General features: G+C 37.0%; 1 protein-coding gene across 2 annotated transcripts in view; it reads left to right on the forward strand.

Annotated features, from left to right (window-relative positions):
- The first annotated feature begins 1,531 nt into the window (after nucleotides 1-1,531).
- igsf21a (immunoglobin superfamily, member 21a) overlaps nucleotides 1,532-19,291 on the forward strand; it is a 224,451-nt gene continuing 206,691 nt past the window's right edge. For both annotated transcript variants that reach the window (XM_056734385.1, XM_056734386.1), the window contains exon 1: nucleotides 1,532-2,069. In XM_056734385.1, coding sequence (XP_056590363.1) covers nucleotides 1,931-2,069 — 139 coding nt within the window. In that variant the 5' untranslated portion in view covers nucleotides 1,532-1,930. The remainder of the gene's footprint in view (nucleotides 2,070-19,291) is intronic.

The raw sequence follows: 19,291 nt of genomic DNA on the forward strand, positions 1-19,291 counted from the left end.
GCTCAGCAAATAATATGCAGTAGTGTGTCAGGTATGGACATTCCCAAAAAGAATCATTCCGATCATTTTTTAAAATTCACTGTTCACCTGAATTGACTCTTTAATATACTGTACATTTGTTTTTAAGCAGCCCAACAGTTTTGCGTAAGAACGAGGAATCTGTAGTGTGGGTGGTACTGTAAATGATTAAAGTGTGTTCCACAGTGTTCAGTAGGTCAACATCAGGAGTACCTTGAATTGCCTTAGGTATGTATCTCTACACCCACATCTCTTTAATGATCCCCTGCAGCGCGTCCTTTAGTTGACTTTTGATTACATTTCTAAATGCGCGCAACAAGGTCTTGACCCCTAGAGTATGGTGTAATATTCAGATTCGTGTTCAAATCCTTCTCGTGGATGTTGTCAAAGACAGAATTAGCATTTCATTGGTGCATTCCCAGGACAGCCGAAAGGCAAGACTGTAAGCATTGTGTGCTAATTTGAAATGTGTGGGAGCACCCACAAGCGGTGTCATTCATGGTAAAGACCCACGTTGCCACATTCAGCCGTTGAATCGGCATAACCTTTACAATGATTAAACAATGAACTTGGCACACAGAGCTATTTGTCTGACGCCACAGATAGCATTGGCTGGTTAATGCCCTTTGTATGAACACTATTGGGTGAAGTCAAATTACTTAGTTCTACTATTTTGATGACAATTGTATTACATACTGTATATATTACTGTTTTTAACTACTGTAAACACAATAGCAAACAATTGATAATTCTTTGTTCATATTAATATTTATGCCAGGATAGTCATGACTTACCAGTTAAATAATGGATGTAGAATCAACTCAACAGTTATGTGATGCAATCTAATCTGAAAAATATTAAAATAGACAAATATACAAAATTAAAATGTTGTCATTATTTACTCGCCCTCTGTCATTTCAAACCTATATGTGTTTCTTCAGCATAACACAAACAAATATATTTTGAAGAATGTCGTTAACAGCCCCCCATTGACTTGCACTGATTAGAATAGAAGTGCTAACACTGGTTACATTTTTCCAAATATCTTCTTTTGTGTTCTGACGAAGAAAGAATGTCATACTGTTTTGAAATGACAAGAGGGTGAGTAAATGGTGACAGGATTTTCATTTTCAAGCCGATTCTGAGATAAATACAAATATTAATTAGGAACGAGCCTTGTTTTGCTATGAAAGGTATATTTTGTGTTTGAAGTAGCAATCACATTCACGAAATGACTAGAAGAATACTAAATATATACAGAATTATTCTTATACGTTGTTATGGGAAATGCATGAAAAACTTCAGTCCCCCATTGAAGCTGAGTGGGGTTAATCTTCAGATACCCTAGGTGACGCTGTTCGTTCGGATGGTCGTCGAAAACATTTCAAGCACTTGATCTTCTCGGTTCCTGTGCAGTCAACGCAGGATAGAGCATCTCTCCACGTATATGCCTGTAATGATCTTTAAAAACCGTTTCAGAGTGGGGAAAAAATGTGCAGAAATAAATCGGCTTAGTGGACAGAATTAGAGGGGAAGGGTTTGGAGCCGGGGTAGGATTAAGGAAAATTGTGTGAAATAAAAAGCGAGTGATCACGAGTGACTCTGTTCGTGTCTGTTTCTGTTGGGAGGGAGGGCGAGAGAGAGAGAGAGAGAGAGAGAGAGCGAGTGAGCGCGAGAGCATAGATTTTCATCCAAATCCATATCTATTTTTTAATCCTCGTCTGCCACTGTATTGTAAAACGCTGGTTGTAGCCAACGAGAGGAGTTCGCAATGCAACGCTTTTCGTAATCTTTCCGCAATCTTCACCTCGCATCCTTACATCCTTTGAAGTGCGCATTTGTTTTAAACTTCATTTTCCCTCTGACTCTCGGACAGCATCATGACCGGTTTGTGGGAACGCATCCCGTTGGAATGGTGGGAATTACGCGGCGAGGTCCCGGAGAGCATGTAAACGCAAATGGAGTTTGGGATTTATTACAAAATATGGGAAAGATGACCGTCTTGTCGTTGTGCTTTTTCCTGTGCGCTGATCTACTGCAAGTAGCTGTTGGTGAGTATTTATCTCCCCGTGTTATTAGCCTAATATAGAATGCGCAAAAGTAAAACATAGCCTGAATGATGCGATTTATGAGGAGCTTAGTTACGATCGTCCCCAACGCTTCAGCCATGGCACTTCGCTTGGCAGCGCTGGGTAGTGTTTGCCGAGAAAAGGCACGGAGACTGTGTGAATGTCATTTTTCATAGCGGCACGTTGGAAAACGCAGGACATTTGAACATTGTGACGCGCAAGAATAAATGAGGCTGAACGCATTACTGCCAAGAGCGCAGTTAGACTATCTGTTTATAGTGTTGACTTTAACCCTGACCATTTAAATGATTGCACACTCATATCATATAATAACTAATGTGTCTTGCCTTTTACTTGTATTCTAATTATGAGAAGCCAAGAGCAAGCTTGGTTAATATTTATGTTTTCGGATACGAGTCAGCTTGGACCAGGCATCCTCTCTCTCTGTATGGGATTTATTTGGACACCTGTTTAATATTTATGAATTACAAAGTGCTGTTGATTTAGCTGGAATGCATTACTTGAAATTCGCATTGCTTTTCCTCATTCGACCCGTGTGAGACCGTTAAAAACAAATCCCTGATGTGTACGCGATCCCGCGAAGTCAACTATGCCTGTTACCTTAAAAGAAATACGGACATGTCGAGGTTAACTGTTGCGAATAAAAACCCTACCTGCGAAAAAGCATTAAAATGCATAAATGAAAAGCAATCTTTAATCAGCACTGTGTAGTGATTTTGCATTCTGTTGCATGCGTTTGCGCGTTCTCGTTGATGATTGACATGTTCGCTTTCGAACCTCAGAACGACATCTGGCGCGTTTAGGGTACTCGTGTTTACTCCTGCCCAGTTTCTTATATTATTACTGCTTTCTTGCGGAGACCCCATGAAAGCATTTAAATCAAATTTGGATCTCGCAAACATGGCAGTACTGTAATTCATAATACTCGATTGCATTGGTGCCTGGATTATCCCATATTTTAATGCGGGACACTTGTGCATGCCTGCATTATGCATGGTGAGGGGTGAGAGACAGAGAGAGCGCGTCATTTATTATTGCGTAAACCATCAGGTCTCATAAAGTTGTACAGAGATGATGGTGTTGTAAAGGGCCGCAGTGGATCAGATATGATTTTATACGTTGAGTGGCAGAGCCATCCTCCTACTTTCTCTCCACCAATATTTCAGTGTCCTTCTGGCACCCACGGAATTCAATTTCACAGATAAACAGCTTTGTAATCATTGCTTGTGATGACAGTAATAAAATGTATTTTTTCGTGGCTTGGCGATTTCCAAATATGACACTTATGTGTTTTACACATATTTTTACATTGCATACCTGCAGGTATGGCGTTCTTGAAAACAGCATTGTGTTTTATGGTAATTCTTAAGCCACGCGTCCTTCAGTAGACACTCACTATAGTTGCACTGATGGCAGGCAGGTGTTCAGTTACCCAGAAGATCCAAAAGACAATCGACCTAAGTAAACTTCCCTGTCTGTTTCTCTTAATAGTTAAAGACAGCATTTCTACTTTAGAAAATGAACACATCTTTCACCGATGGGCTCTTGTGCCCTCCTGACACAACTGCAGCCTCAGACTTTGGAAAAATCTTTCAGAAATATAGCTCATCTGGAGGTGGTGTTACCTCTTATGACCTTTAACTCCGAAACCACTCCAAGAGTGACCCACAGCATCCCCCTGTTCATCCCTCACAACTCAGGGCAGTGCAGGCTCTCCACAACTGAGCCATTCAACCCCCCTGTGGATTTGTCCATTTCCTCCTTTTAAGAGAGTTCTTCCTTAACAGATCCATCATGATCAAGTGCTCAGGCTGCTGCAAGGACAGGTGTTGGCCATTCGAGCTTTATTCTCCAATAATCACTCTTTGATTTCCTGCCTCTTTTTGAAGACATAAATGTGACCTTCAGGAGTTTCTTTGTCAGTAAATTCAAAGTTGATTCGTTCAATTATTCAAAGAGAGAGAAATTAGTTCTTGTACTAAACTCCTGTGGCTTGGCTTAGTTAATCTGCATTGGTGACATGAATGTGAATCATCCAATTGAATTTATTACATATTAATATCCAAGTGAGCATGTAAAATGAGCATGCAGTTAGAGGTTGATGATACAGAAACCATATTTTGATGATTAAACATGAAAGCAAATGTACGCTATTTACATGTTCGTCTCTTTGCCAAAATTGGGTATATCGGGTAGTCTATATCTTAAATGGAACTCTTAAATAAGGCCATACAGTACATCTTAGTTGCGTCACAATCCCAAAAAAGGGGGATGTTCTGAATAGGCCGTGCTGGGAAAAAATGCTAAAATCAAATTATAAAATGCAAATAACCACCCAATCGTGCATAGTTGGTGTAGCACAAGAAATTTAAAGGAGACAATGAGTTTAATATCTTTTGTTGTAGACATCAAAGGCTGTGCATCTAATAAAACTCTTCCGCCCAAATCCATCGGTCAAGTAAGATCTTGACATATCATTGTCCCGCCAGAACAAACAGGTGGTTTGACACTCTGTCATCCTCGAAAACAGTTAACTCAAACAAACCCAAGCTGCAGTCTGTGTTGTGCTGTGACTATAAAATAATAAGACATTTAGAAACCAAAGTGTTCAATCTTCATATTTAGTTTGTCTATTATTTTTCTTGTTACACCTGTGCAGTTTATAGTACTATGAATATGTTTCACATGTTCTCAGATTTCTCATCACACGCAGATTTCTCAACATGTAGCTCTATGGAGAAGAGCTTGGAAAGGACTCATGCCAGACACTCGCAAAAAAAATATGAACATAATCTATCTGATTGTTGACAGTTTGTAAAATATGCAACACAGAAAAGCGTAATGCTTTTTGTAAACCGTATACACTTACTGGCCTGAGCGGACCGATGTTATGTGTATAAAGCTTTAAGGGCTTCTGTCAGCAGGGAGGGAATAGAAGAGCACATATTGAATGGCTATAAAATGCATTGTGGTGGTGTGCTTGTAAAAGTGCTTGTTTATATGAGGTTGGGTTGAAAACGATGGGGGCAATAGTGTTTCAGGGCTGTATATTCAGTATTCTTAGTGTTGTCTATGTAATAGAGTAGTAAAGGAGAGTTGATGACTGTGAGTGGGGGAAATTTCTCCTTTAAATTGGCACGCTGTTTGCTGACATCCAAGAAAACCCAAGACAATGAACTTTTACCATTTCATGCCCTGGGGACCAAGTAACACCTGAAGGATGAAGCCGTTCAGATGTGGTTTGTTTTACATCAGCCCCATTTATCAAAAATGAAAAACTGTGCAGACTAGCGAGTAATAAATAAATTACATTGCAGTGTGGATTTGGATGCTCATATCTGTGCACCTGTGAAAGTCCCTTGGTTTAATGAGCAGGTTGTGATAATATTTAAAAAGCACGCCTGTCCTTTGACATGGAAATTTGCTCAAATTGGACAGCTTAGTCTTTTGTTTCTGTAAGCATAACTTTAAAAGATTTTCATGCCTGTACGCTGACTGAGCTGTGAATTTGGCAGGACTGTGCTGCATATCGATTGACAGTTTCGTTTGAAGACAAAGCTATTGTCAACTTTTGGATATATGTTTTGAAACTATCTAATTGACTCCGATTGATTTGGAATCAATTCATCTAGCATTCTCCGGCTCTGTTGTTCACAAGGTCTTTCGTGGAACATCTGAAATATTTTACATTTCTTTTGAAAACTGTCTTTGCATCGCAGGTTTGCTTTCGTGAGTCATCTGCTCCGTGTTCGACAGATTTGATTAGGGATAGTGGTGCTTCCTGTTCACTTACGCTGGATGGTTTAAGTGGTTGAAGCAACAAATGCTTTGAATGACAATATCAGAGAGTAGGAGCAATCTAAAGCTCTTCACCCATCTTCTTTCGGCTCATCACCGAGGCTCTAATGCATGGGATGTGGGTCTCTTCAGCTAAATCGTCTATGAAGGGCCTCTCATCATGAGGGAGACATAAAAACAAAGCAAGATGCGTTGTGTAGCGTTTGATTGGCGTGCGGAGCAGAATATGACATCAGATTATAGCTGAATGAGTATTGTACTCATGTTTGAAACAAGAGAAAGGCATTGCTTAAGGATTTATTGCCAAATTGACTTTAGATTACACTATCAGGGGCCGATGGTTATGGAACACTTGGAGATATTATGGAGGTGAAAAATCCTTTAAAAAAGTATGAAAGACACGTTAACTTTCTACAGTAAAAATAGATTTTTGAGGCTGATGTGTAGTCAATACATGTGTAGTAAAAGGTGCGGGAACCCTGTACTTAAAGTGATAGTTTAGCCAAAAATGTAATTCTGTCATCATTTACTCACCCTCTCATTTCAATTGTGTATGACTTTCTTTCTTTTGCATAACACAAAAGAAGATAATTTGAAGAATGTTGGTAACCGAATATTGGCGGTTGCATTGGTTTTGTGTCCATACCATAGAAGTGAATGGGCACCACCAGTGTTTGGTTACCTGTACCTTTTCTTTTGTGTTCTCGCGAAGAAAAAAGTCATACAGGCTTAAAATGACAAGAGGGTGAGTGAATGATGACGGAATTTTCATTTTAGGTGAACTAACACTTTAAATTCTGATCAACTCAAAATTACACCACAAAATCCATTTCAACACTGACAACCACAATAAGTGGCGTAGAGAGTGGCAGTGTGAATGTGCATCAATCGCTCGCTGGTGTCAGAATCTTTCCCATGCAAACACTCACATTCTCCATTGACTGCCACCCGCAGCCATTGCCTTCTAGAGTCAATGACCCATGCGTTTCCCCAGCCACATATACCGACTAGTTTGCTCGGATTGATTCACACCTCGCAAATGCTCGTGGCCCTGACATGCCCTTTGCTTTGTTAAGTTTTCTCATTTGCTTAATTCTTTCACACATTTTTCTATCGGACATTTACATTATTTGTAAACAACGTACACATTGTTGTGTTTCCACAAGAGAGATAATAAAAAAATCCACATTGAATTGCATAAGAAAGGAAATTTAGTTACGCATGTGCTCTTATTAATGTATAACAGGGTTTTTTTTTTCATTGATTTCTCAAGGTTATTGATTTTAATCTCCTACTGCATTCATTTTCAGCCTCGTGAGACAAGAGTTAAGATTTGAGCTTTTCAGTAATGAACCTCTAATAATCTTCATCCTGGTCTTTGTGCTTGTGAGAGTCTCTTGTGACTTGTTTAGAAAAGAGAGGATGGACGGTGCGTTGTAGACCTGGACCTCATAGGGCATTAGGATAAGTTAGAATCAAAATTATAGGAGGTATGTTGGTTACACCGAAGTACACTACAAATGGCATAGGCTATTTATGACTAAATAAAGGGGTTTAGTGTATAAGTTATAATCATTTTTAAATGTCATATTTAAATCACATGGATGATGGATTTATCATATCGGTGCTGTCGTTCTGAAACCTTGTAGCTCCATATTTCGTTTTTTTTTGTGCCATATATCATTAATGGTCGCCCTTTATGTTTGTGATTGTGTTTGCAAATATCTAAACAATAAAAAGTAATAAAAAGTGCTTGTCAACAGTATGTTATCATTCATTTTTTCAATTTCCTGAAAAACAGCAAAAAACAGCATCATACAAGGTTTCAAAATGACAGCGATGATACACAATTATATATATGAAACAGTGTCTATGCAAGTTATCTGCGTGACTCAAAGTGCCATTGTTTGACTGTATTGTGTTTCAGTTTGTAAGGAATCTACACTGTAAATTTAGAATGCAGCCCTTGTCTCTGTGTTTGGAAGTTTCCGCAGGAATGAGCCCGGTGTTGGCACAAACGCATAAACACTTACCGATTGATGTTCCTTTGAGCCTATCCAAGATTACATTTCCTTTTGTCCTGAAGATCATTCAAGCAACACTGTACTGCCCTTATGACTACAGACGTGGACAATGGTTACTGGAACTTATCCTTACATTGTCAGTAGTAATATTCTCCTTTTCAAAGCAGAAGGAAAACATTCGAAGTGCGCTTGGAGGTCACTCTACATGCAGGGATGGATTAACATGAGGGCTAGGTTGTCTGAAATTCCCGGGTGCAGCAGCGATACACATTTAGCATCACCCACCGTCACATATCAATGTGTTTTACATGTTGAAGGTGAGTTAGCAATACATTTTTGCTCTTATAACCAACCAGTTAGACAGCATGGGTTTTATGAATGTTCACTTTGTCTGTTTAGATGAAAACGACAGTAATATGCACTGTGAAATATTGGCACCGGCTCTCACATAACACAGCAAACTGCGGTTACACCCTATTTACATTGGATCTTAGTGGAGCTAAATTGTTTCAATTATATTCAGTAAATCTGTCCATAATAGTTCTGAGTGCTTGTCTACAACAGAGATGATTATAGTATAGTGGGGTCATGGAGACAGTGTTGGTTTGGAACTAAAGCTGCAATCTGTATATTTTGTCTTTGTTTGCCATCTTTGTTTGAAACATAAAATTGCAGGTTACTTTAGCTAACTTGTTGTGTTGAAGCCAAAAGACGTCAGACTGGCATTTTCTGCATAGTCGTGAATCATAAATGCAAACGTACGGACTGAAAGATCAGTCTTTTTTGGACTTGCTTTGTAATTTATTTATTTGTTTGTTTTAACTTAAGTTATGGTTTGAATTTTTTGAATTGCGATTGGTGAGCTAATCTGAAACTGTCTTGTTCTCGTTTGTCTGTGACAGCTGAGCTTGACTCGACTCACAGGAAGTGAGAATAGATATTGACAAGATAGAGGGATGTGGCAGCCCTTAGAGCCACCAATTGTTGGCCATTGGCATGGTGCCCTCTTTAAATAAAATGATTAGACAAGAAAAAAGAGAAAAATTAATACGGTTTAGTAGTTATTTTTTTCTCAAGGATGATTTCTGGTTGAAATCTTTAAATAGACATCTGGTTTCTGTCCCAAATGGCACACTTCATGTGAACTTGCGGTCTCGCTGCCTTAAATTGCGTGTTCTCCCTTAGTGCACGAGTCCGTAAGGTGTCCCATCTGTCATTTTTACGCTCTGAAGTGTGCTCATCAGCGCCCCCTTTGCACCATTGATGCAGTCTTCGGCGAAGCCTGCACTGGTGCAGGCACTTAACCAACCCAGAAATCCTTGCGAACGTCCATTCACAGAACCAATAGAAGCAGCGTCGTGGATGTCGGTGTAAAGATGAAGGAATCATGATCAATTTAAAATAAATGAATTAATTATTTTCTTATGCACATTAATGCTTATCTATTTTCTATAATGCAATCTATTCAAGAATACACATTGTAATGAACTGCATTTTCTTACTTAAGGTAAAAGCCATGTTTTGGTGTAGATTTATATCTAGTTATCTCAGGGCTCCGTAAAGCTGAATAACACAGCTTTTTTAATAATAGAGAAATATTAAATAACAACCTATATGCATATTAAGAACACATTATGCACATTAAGTATTGTGTATACAAATAAATAGCTATAAATGAACAGTTGAATTACAAACATAAGTATATATTATAAGTATATATTATAAGTTTATAAGTATAAACACAGAACTATACAAACCGGCAGATCCTGTTCCAAATAACAACAATGGGACAACCGTGTGGTCGACTTCACACAGCCCTGCGCAGACTGATCAGCGTATGACAATAAAGTACTGCGAGAGTGATTAGAAAGCACCGCTTGCTCTTCCCGGCGTAATGACCTCAAGTCTGTCAGAAAATGCACTCCCCTGTACCCTTTTGGACTCGTGCCTAGTGCCCTATAGATCTGCACTTGTTGACGTCACCAAGTGTGGACTCAGAGGAGGTCCACAAGACCGGAGTGCTCCATTTTGGACAGGGCCTGAATCGGTTCTCCTGATCTCGGTTTAGTGAGGACACATCCACGAATACCCCAAACCTCTTTATTAATACAAGAATGAGTATGTGTGGCGCAATTAGGGTGACCACCCGTCCCGCGTAGCGCGTGCGCGCACAGCGTTTGAAGCCCAATTCATGCGTCCCGCAAATTGAGACCGTGTCACGCAGAATCAAAGCTTGCTCAAAAAAAAGTTGGTCGCTCTATATCCTCGAGCCCCAGGCAGCCAAACGAACATTACTTGACAGTTCAGCACGCTACTGTTGCCACACCCACCCCTCAGTTGAACTGCTGACTAGGTTGTTCCGTTGTCGTCATGACAGCGCGCGCACATTCACACACTGGGAAGGAGCTTTTAGATGCGCGCTCCAATTTTGAAAAATGGAGAAAGAGACTGAGTCTGAGCCATTAATTAAAAAGAGAAGTTGTGGGTACAAGAAAGACTGGGAAAATAAAATAGCTGAAGTGGAATTGTCAATTCATTGAATGTTCAAAATATTGTGAATCTTAATTAAAAAAAACTATACATTGGTTGGCCTATTTATGAGCATACATCAGCAATTACACATGTTTAGGGGAATAGGGCATTATTAATATACCATGAACGGTGGTATGTGCTAGAAATGGGTAAACCACTATCAGTGAGTCTGTCCGGGGGGTGGGGGCACCGCCGCCCAAGGCAGTGTCCCACATTGTCACTCAGAAACATACCCCTTGTCCCCCCTTTGGCTTATTAGCAGGTGGTCACCCTAGGCGCAATCACAAAATTATCCAGAAAATTGCGGTTTCTATTGAAGATTTTCCGCCTTTTCCTCTTTTTACAGTACAAGCAATGGACTGCAAATGATTGGCCAATTTTAGGAGAATAAAATCTTTCTGGCTTTAGCTTTTGTGCATGTTGTGTTCAGAGTATGCTGGCCTTTATGATTACATTTACTTTTGTTCTGATGACAGTACAGTTAACGCTCGGCCACAAAGAATGTTTTGACTGGATCATTCCCTGCTTTGAGTTTCTGTAATGAAAAAATGCCAGTTTATTGTGGTTTACAGTACCAAAATCCTAAGTTTTCCTGAATGTAACTGTTTCGGTTAAAAAAAACCTCTTGTTATGACATTAATGGTTTCAAGATGTAAAAATATTAAAATTATTTTTATTTGAGTAAAAGTGATCAAAATAAAAAGATTGTCTCATTATTAAAAATAGTATTATACTAAAAATATTGTTTTCTTTTTCAAGATGTTAATATTTGAAAACATTTGTATCTGACAAATCAAAGCAATTTCATCATCAATGAACATTTAAAAAATGATGTCATAGAGCAGACATGATAGTGTGTATAGATCAGTAGAGTAATGTCGAAAATAAAACACATTCAACCATTTCATGACATAGCAATAGTATTTGCTTTCAAACATTTACCTTTTGATCATGTTTTTGCTAAAAAGTAAATCATACGACATCCCTTTTTTTACATTGTTACCACCAATAAAATACAAGTTAATGTCAGAATAATTCATTAATTAATGAGAAATATTAATGAATAAAAAATGCACTTTTGGTTGATACGAATATGAAATATGTTTTTATTTCTTGTCAATGCACTGAAACATCAAAGTGACATCTCAGAACATTTTAATAACCAATTGCAGTTAATAGGAAAAGTTCCAATAGTATTTTACGTAACCGTCTTTATAATCCGTTTTCCTTTCATCACATTATATTCCTCTATCCCTTTAAAACATTCAAGTTTTTTTTATTCTTGTTCCCATAGGCAAACATGTCAAATTGATTGGATTAGGCTGTTAGGTAAACAGCTAAACCTAAAATGAAACAATTTGTTTGAAGTCTTAAGAGAATTGCAGAGGTAGTCTACTAAGTGAAGGGGAAAGGCACTGATGAAGGGCTATTACCATATTTTATTAACACGAGAAAATGGCTTACATCAAAGTTGACTTCCTGCCTGGCTGGTTCAGGTTCCTGAGAGACAAACCCAAAGGACGTAAGACTCCCTCAGTACAAATAATACTGTGACTTTGAGCCCATTACCCCAGCGCCCTGTTCTTTATGTGTCCTCTTGAGAGTCATGCAGATGAGAGAAATTCCAGAGGCTCTGCGTACAGTAACAGTGGCTGAACTCACCTTGGCCTTTATGATTTTGGCAGTGCTATCGCATGCCGTGTAGTCATGTCTTGGAAGTGGATAATTTTGTGGAAAGTTTTTGTGGAAGTGGAAACAAGAAAAATGCCATGGGGAAGGCATGTATGAGGTGGGAATCATCTTCAAGCAAGTTTTTTTTAGACTCTGCCTCGGCGAGTTACTCGGCAGTCTGAGGTTTGCAGTTGACTAGCTGTGTCTGGAGGGCTTTCCCCGCTGTTGTTGCGCTGAAAAATAGAGACACGGCTTTGCTCTTTTGAGTCTCTTTGAAATGAGATGAAACTCAGACACATTATGCACTCAACGTATCTCATTTTACTGATGATTAGATCAATGTTTTGTTGATTGTTTAAGTATTTTATTGTTGGGAAAGGTGTTTTGTTATTTTTTATATATAAATGGCAGTGAAGTCTTAAAACTCAAAAGACTCAACTTTCCTTTAGTTATCAGTGTCTTAAGTCAAAGCTCACATAGACTTCCTGTGGCGTGAAGAAAAATATTTCCAAAAGTCCTGAATCGGAATCTAGCGGCCACCCAGATATCCAGGAAATATCTGCTTTAAAGAGGATTTGCTGTATTAGGAGTTTAGTTTAGGTCAGGTCACTTCCAGGAATCATTATATATTTAGGCTTAAATTACACTTAATGGAGTTATATTATCCGTACCAGATAATGTCATTACTTTCAATTATCATTTCTGAAATTAGAAATGCTAGAATGTGTTGCCGATTATTCTCTTTGTGAAAGATGAGAAGTGTGCAGACTTTCTCCTCAGAATCCCTGAGGACAGCTGCGCCTCACAAGGACACACTTGTTCTGATGGAACTAATATCCATATAACTTTACCTTTTTGAACTTCGACAAATGAGAACCGGATTTCACATATACACACATCATAACCAGTTTCTCTAAAGCCTTGCTTTGTCCTGTGCAGTAAATATGCATTATGACTTGTTTTGTCATGTACTACTAGACATTAAATGTGTTCTGTCACTGTCAAAGTACTTTACTGTTGGGAGGCTGTCAGTAGGCTCCCGCATGCAGTTTGGCATAGAGATTTTTGTCACTGGGGTTCATAGGAGGGTCCCGGCTAACCCCAAAAAGTCATAAAATCAATCCAAGTACATTTTTAAATGTAATGTCTGTCTTTATTATTCATTGTAGTATTATTATTATACATTATAGTAATATTATTATTATTATTATAAGTAATAATTATTTTATTAGTAATCATTTTTGTTAATAAAAAATGATCAGTGGTTATTATAATAACTAATAATAATAATTTGTATTATGTAACTATTATTATTTAACAATTGTTGTTATTTTTTCAGTAATAATTATTTTAGTAGTAATTATTTTTATTAATTTTCAGTAGTAACAACAATAATAATTATTATTTTACTATTATTATTCAAAATAACCAGTAATTATAATAATCAGTATTAGTAGTATTTTTCTTGCTGAGGTGTCTTGGTAAGGCACCAAGTGAATCAAGACAGCTTTATGACTAGATTATAGTAACTTTAACCTTGTAGTGGGTTTCAGCTGATGAACATTGGAATGCCAGCCCGTGTTTTTGCTATTGAGAAGAGAGTCAATGTCCTCCCACCACTACCACTGCTCCTGATTTTTTCTTGTAAAGGTGACTAAAATAGATTGATTTGTTACAAAGATTGATTTGTTACTTTGTTGCACATGCTCCCAGTGCAATAGCCTTGAGTTTATTAGAGGAGAAGAGAGTGAAATAAATAAAAACATTTTAATACAGATATTGACGTCAATCTAGATGGACAATAGAGAGATGATGTCTGGACCGTACACCATCTGACAGGAGATTATTTATAAAGTGATTATTTTCTGTTGCAAGCCACAATAACGTTTGGATAAATAAATGTGTGTTTTATGCTAAAAAAAGAGTTTAACAGGGAATGACATATACTTTCTAGCTGAATGCCTACACAATTCAATATTGACATTGTAAAATACAAATATGATAATGTTGGTCACAGTGGGGGAGCTGTTCCATTGCAATTGAACATCTTGGACGCAAAAATGGTGGGTTACTGAAGGCAGCATACATTCTACAGGTCCATTTTTGCCACGTATGACCATTGTTCACTTAGAATGTGAAAACCCAATAGAATTTGAGATGTATAGGTGATGCTCACATATTAATGGGGCCATATGGTGCGAATATGTGTTTCTTGTGTTATAAGTTGCCCATTCATGTATTAGACACGTAAAATAGCAAAAATTTAAGTGTCGGAAAAAAGATACATTCTAGCTAAAAAAAAATCTGTGTTTCAGAGAGATGGGGCCAAAAGAAGAAACAAACATGTACAGCATGAAAATACAGTTTTTGAACCTCAAATCGTGTATACACATTGCATTACATCTATAACAAACGATAATATTCGTTTAAGCAGTGTCATACGACCCCTTTAAGTAGAACTGCTGTGTTATTTATTTATTTGTTTCACTTTCGTAAATGAAAGTTATTGAACAGCTGGATGAGAGCTGTGCTAGACATCTGTCATCAATCCTAAAACAGATTTGCTTTCTCTTCTCTCTACAGTAGTTTCAGATTCATTCTTTTAAAAGGAATGAAAGCCGGTTGAAATACACCATTGACACTCTATAAAAACATGTTTATTCGTTTTGTCTGAAATGTCTAACAGTTTATATAGATTCATCTTTTTTGTAATTGTCGTTAGCCAACAATTGTCATACCTTCACATCTCATATTGTGTTTTATTGGAAAACATTTAGTGGTGGAAATTACATATTTTAGACATTTCTTTTTAGACAAACTGGACGAGTTTTTGTTTTGCCACGTCTAATTTCATAGCTAGCAGTTTTTGAATTCTAAATTGATGGAATGAAATCCTATTTTTGACACTTTCCCATAATTTGACATTAATAAAGCTTGACTGGAAACGACACACATTAAAACATCCGTTGACATTTACCTTGTTTTGTTTTTACTGATTTCACAACACGCAGACCTCATTTTAAAGAAAGAAAGTTATGCTGCAACACAATGCTCTGTGTTTCCTTTAAAAAGTATTTAAAAAATAAACAAAAAATCAAGAGCTGTAAAAGAAACATTTGCAATCTTTAAACAAAGAACTTTCCACAAATTAGTCTTCAGGAGTTCTTCTAATGGAAATCTTTGAACTGTTCTCTATTAATGATCTGTGTTCACAGCTGGACGCTGTTCACCTCGCTTTTAAAGAGGAAGCTATGTGCAAGAAGTGTACAACTGCATAAAAGAACTCAACAGAAACTTTCGTTCCTTTAGAGAACCTTTCATGCTGGCACAAGGGAGATTTTGATTGAGAGTCGCATGCATTTTCTTTTTCTGTCTTTAAAGATGTAAACTCGAAATCATATAGAAGTATCTGAGGCACAAAGCGAAATGCCGTCTTGTCCTTGCTGTGACAGATGGCCCCATTATCTTTTTGGCAAGGTGAATCTGACATATTTTAGACTTTTTAACACACTTGATAAGAAAAATGATTTTATATAGGGATTTTCACAACATGCATTGTTCCAAAGCAGCTCTACAGGAGAAGAAAAACACAGAAAAGGTAAAAAACAGCACGGTGGTGGTTTATATGGTTTGGTGTTTATAGAACAAGCAAGATCATTCTAGTAAATGATATCTAGTTAATAAAGTCTCCTGGTGAGCAAGCCAAGCACGGCCCTGTGGCAAAGAACTCAATCTCCAATGATACATAAATGGAGGAAAAAACCTTGGTAGAAACCAGTCTCAGCTGGGAGGGCCAGATCTCCTCTGACGTGTCACAGCTGCACTCAGTGACATTGATCATGATGATTCTTATTCTATTACATAGTTTAGGTTGGTTTGAAAGAATTGAAAATACTCTTTTGAAAGAGAAAAATAGAGCAAGAAAACTTCAGAACAAAATAAGTCTCATCCTGTTCACAGAATCAGTGCATTTCCTCGCATTGTCATAGTTGACCTCAAGTTTCTTAGCCTCAGGTTGCTCCCAATCTTGACTTACTTCGTTAATAGTTAAGTTTACGATAAGTTTGTGTTAACTACTGTATGTAAAGTTAGCGTGAAATAATCTTAGCCACTGTTATTTTCAACATTTTCTAGTACACTTTTAAAATCAAAAGGTGTATTAACTAACATTAATTGGTGTAAAATATATTGTTAATTCATGTTAGATAATGCATTTACTAACCAGTTGTGTAAATCTAGCTACATTTATGCATTTGGCAGATGCATTTATTTAAGGCATATGTGTTCATATACACTAAAAAATGATAGATGTTCCCTAGAAATTAATCTTTAAGCTTCTAACGTAAAGCTCTACCAATTAAGCTCCAGGAACATTACAGGAATCAACCTACAAAAGACCGTTCAAGGTTTGCTTGGTTAATTCGATTTAAATTAAGTTAAATCACAATATGAATTATGAATTTTCATCTTCTTTTAAAAGACTGACACTTATACTCTGTGTGTACACCTTAACAAAAAATGGTTTTCAAAATGACTCTCCATCCCTTATCTGTATGTTGTAAGTCATTGTACGTACTGGAGTTGTTACGATGACGTGTTCTTCTGTGGTTTGACTTTATTGGAATCATAAAGCTACAAATATGTCTGCCATGGGATATGCTAATACGCTTTATTGTATGGAAGTGTTTGAGGCTGATTCATGAAGTATATTTCTTGTAAGAGAATAATTGCTCTGAATCTGTGAATATTAGGTTTTGCTTGCTAAAAAAGATGTATATGGGTCAATGACAAATAAGATTTTCAAGAAGAAAAAAAAAAAAAATTAAGCAAAACAGTTTGAAAATGTATTTTTACGTCCAAAAAAATGTATTGTGTTGATTTATATTGGTTTTACAGCATTTTAGGGAGCATTAATTCATTATTAAACAAGATTTCTGATTTTACCACACAGAAAATGTCAGGTGGTGCGACCATATATTAATTTAAAATAATATACATTTAATGTATTTAGCACTGAGTATTTTTCCCCTCATATATATGAAATTTAACATAAAATCATGCCAAAATATTTTATTAAGAATTTTATTGAGAAAATTAACATTTATTTCTCAGTTTTGTTCTCTGTTTGTATGTTCGGACGGTCGCACCACCTGACATTTTTGGTCTTTCAAACACCAAAACTCAAAAAATCTATTGAATTTCAATAGAATGAAAAGGGTTTCTTATAAAGGACATATTGTAGATCCATTTGATATATGACATGTATTTATTCAAATTCTTTTTAGGAAAATAATGAATTTGGACACAAAAAATACATGTCACGTCATTGACCCATATATTAAATGAATCAATCCATACAATAACATAAATCATATAGTCTCAATATATCCTCAATACAGGTTTTCTTTAAAACCACCTGAGATGCAGTTATGGCTGGTTTGAGTTATTTGTTTTGTTTTCCATGGAGGTACAGTAAAATTCGTTTTTTGCTATGCAATAACTGAGCATGTTTTCTGACTGCTGCGATATGAATATAGGTCAGTGGATGTTTCTCATACAGAACTTCTGAAATTACCGAACGATCATTGTCTCTGTGAGACGGAACGATAGGTATGTGAGCAGCAGTATCACAAAGATTTGCTCATCCTGCTTTTATATCAAACATGTTTTTGCGGTTGACACATTTGAAATTGAACATTGATTGTTGTTTTATAGAGTGCACGTTCAGCATTCTGATCGTTATTCGTCACCTACGTCGATACAGATTTCTTCTTCAGCTGTGCCTTCGTGCTTACTTTTACTTTTTGTGCTCAGTAGTGCACATTAGGGTCGAGAAATATCTCAGCGGTTGCACTTTTCTGCATTAATAGTAATAGAATTGCACCATCTTGTTTATAACTTGCATTGCTTTACAGCACGTGTGAACTCCTGATCCGATTCTGAATCGAATCTGGTGGTAAAACTACCCATACAGCGCATGCAAATAAACAACGATGCCAGCGGGTGAAATTCATTCTTAGTAAACTTCTCCCTTTGGGTGTTGAATACACCCTATTGATGAGCTTTTGCAGAATGTTTGGTGCAAGCTCATTAACTTCACAGGATGCACGTTCCGTGTAATTAGTATCTGACACCGGATCCACTCTGGAATTAAGCCCCATGAAAGTAGAAGAAAACAAGAACAATCCACTAATGATAGCGAACAATTAAGATCGGCATTCCGAGTACATTTCTTCTCATCTTTGCTACGGCTGTCATTAATTAAATCTCACACCAGGGGCTCTTACCTTTGAGGTGCTCTTAGCGCTGATCATCACACCGGCACTTGGGAATTTTTCGCTGTTTATGTCGAAGGCAGGTTTTTCAGGAATATTGTGATGGATTTCATCATAAGAACATCAGAGCCGGTTTAAGTGTTTGAAGGCCCAAGGAATTTGTATATGAAGATTTTAATAATTTATTAATAATATGAATATATTTTTTTTTGAATATTAATATCCAGTGTTATATTGGTATGCCTATAAAAATTGCATATAATACAGCGCACAACATTCAAGTTTGTGGTCACTCACTCAATCTTTATTTATATCCCACCACAGTTTAGAATTATAGGGATCTTATCCAAAAAAATGTAGTCAAATACTTATTTTTGAAGTTGCATCCTTTGCCTAGAATTTGTTTAAATTCTCGTCTATTCTGGACTTTTATGGGCAGCATTTTCTTTACTGTTTGGTCCAAGTCATCTATAGATAGTTTAATCGAATGCATGCGCTAAGTTAACTTCCGGTTTGTGTTTGGTTATAAAATAACAATTTATTATATATTTAACTTATATTGATAATAATTTATTTTCACATTTTATTGTGTATGCTCAACAGTTGTAGATTCTTTGCGGAGGTTTGCCCAAAGTTAATTTTGGGACACAATGTTTTTTTTATGTTTTATGTTGAAACTGTCTAAATTAAATACTTCTTACTAGTTTTCTGTTTCGTAATCAGAGAAAGTTATCTCTTGGCAAAGAGACTTATGAGTCAGTATTAATTGTTGGGGAGACAGATGGCCTGAGGGAAAAATTTCTCTTGTTCCTGGATGTTCTGATGGCTGTACTCTAAAGCCTCTTTCAGAGGGCAACAGATCAAAGAGGTTGTGGCCTGTGTG

This window comes from Triplophysa dalaica, chromosome 21, assembly GCF_015846415.1.
Source record: "Triplophysa dalaica isolate WHDGS20190420 chromosome 21, ASM1584641v1, whole genome shotgun sequence".
NCBI classification, from domain to species: Eukaryota; Metazoa; Chordata; class Actinopteri; order Cypriniformes; family Nemacheilidae; genus Triplophysa; species Triplophysa dalaica.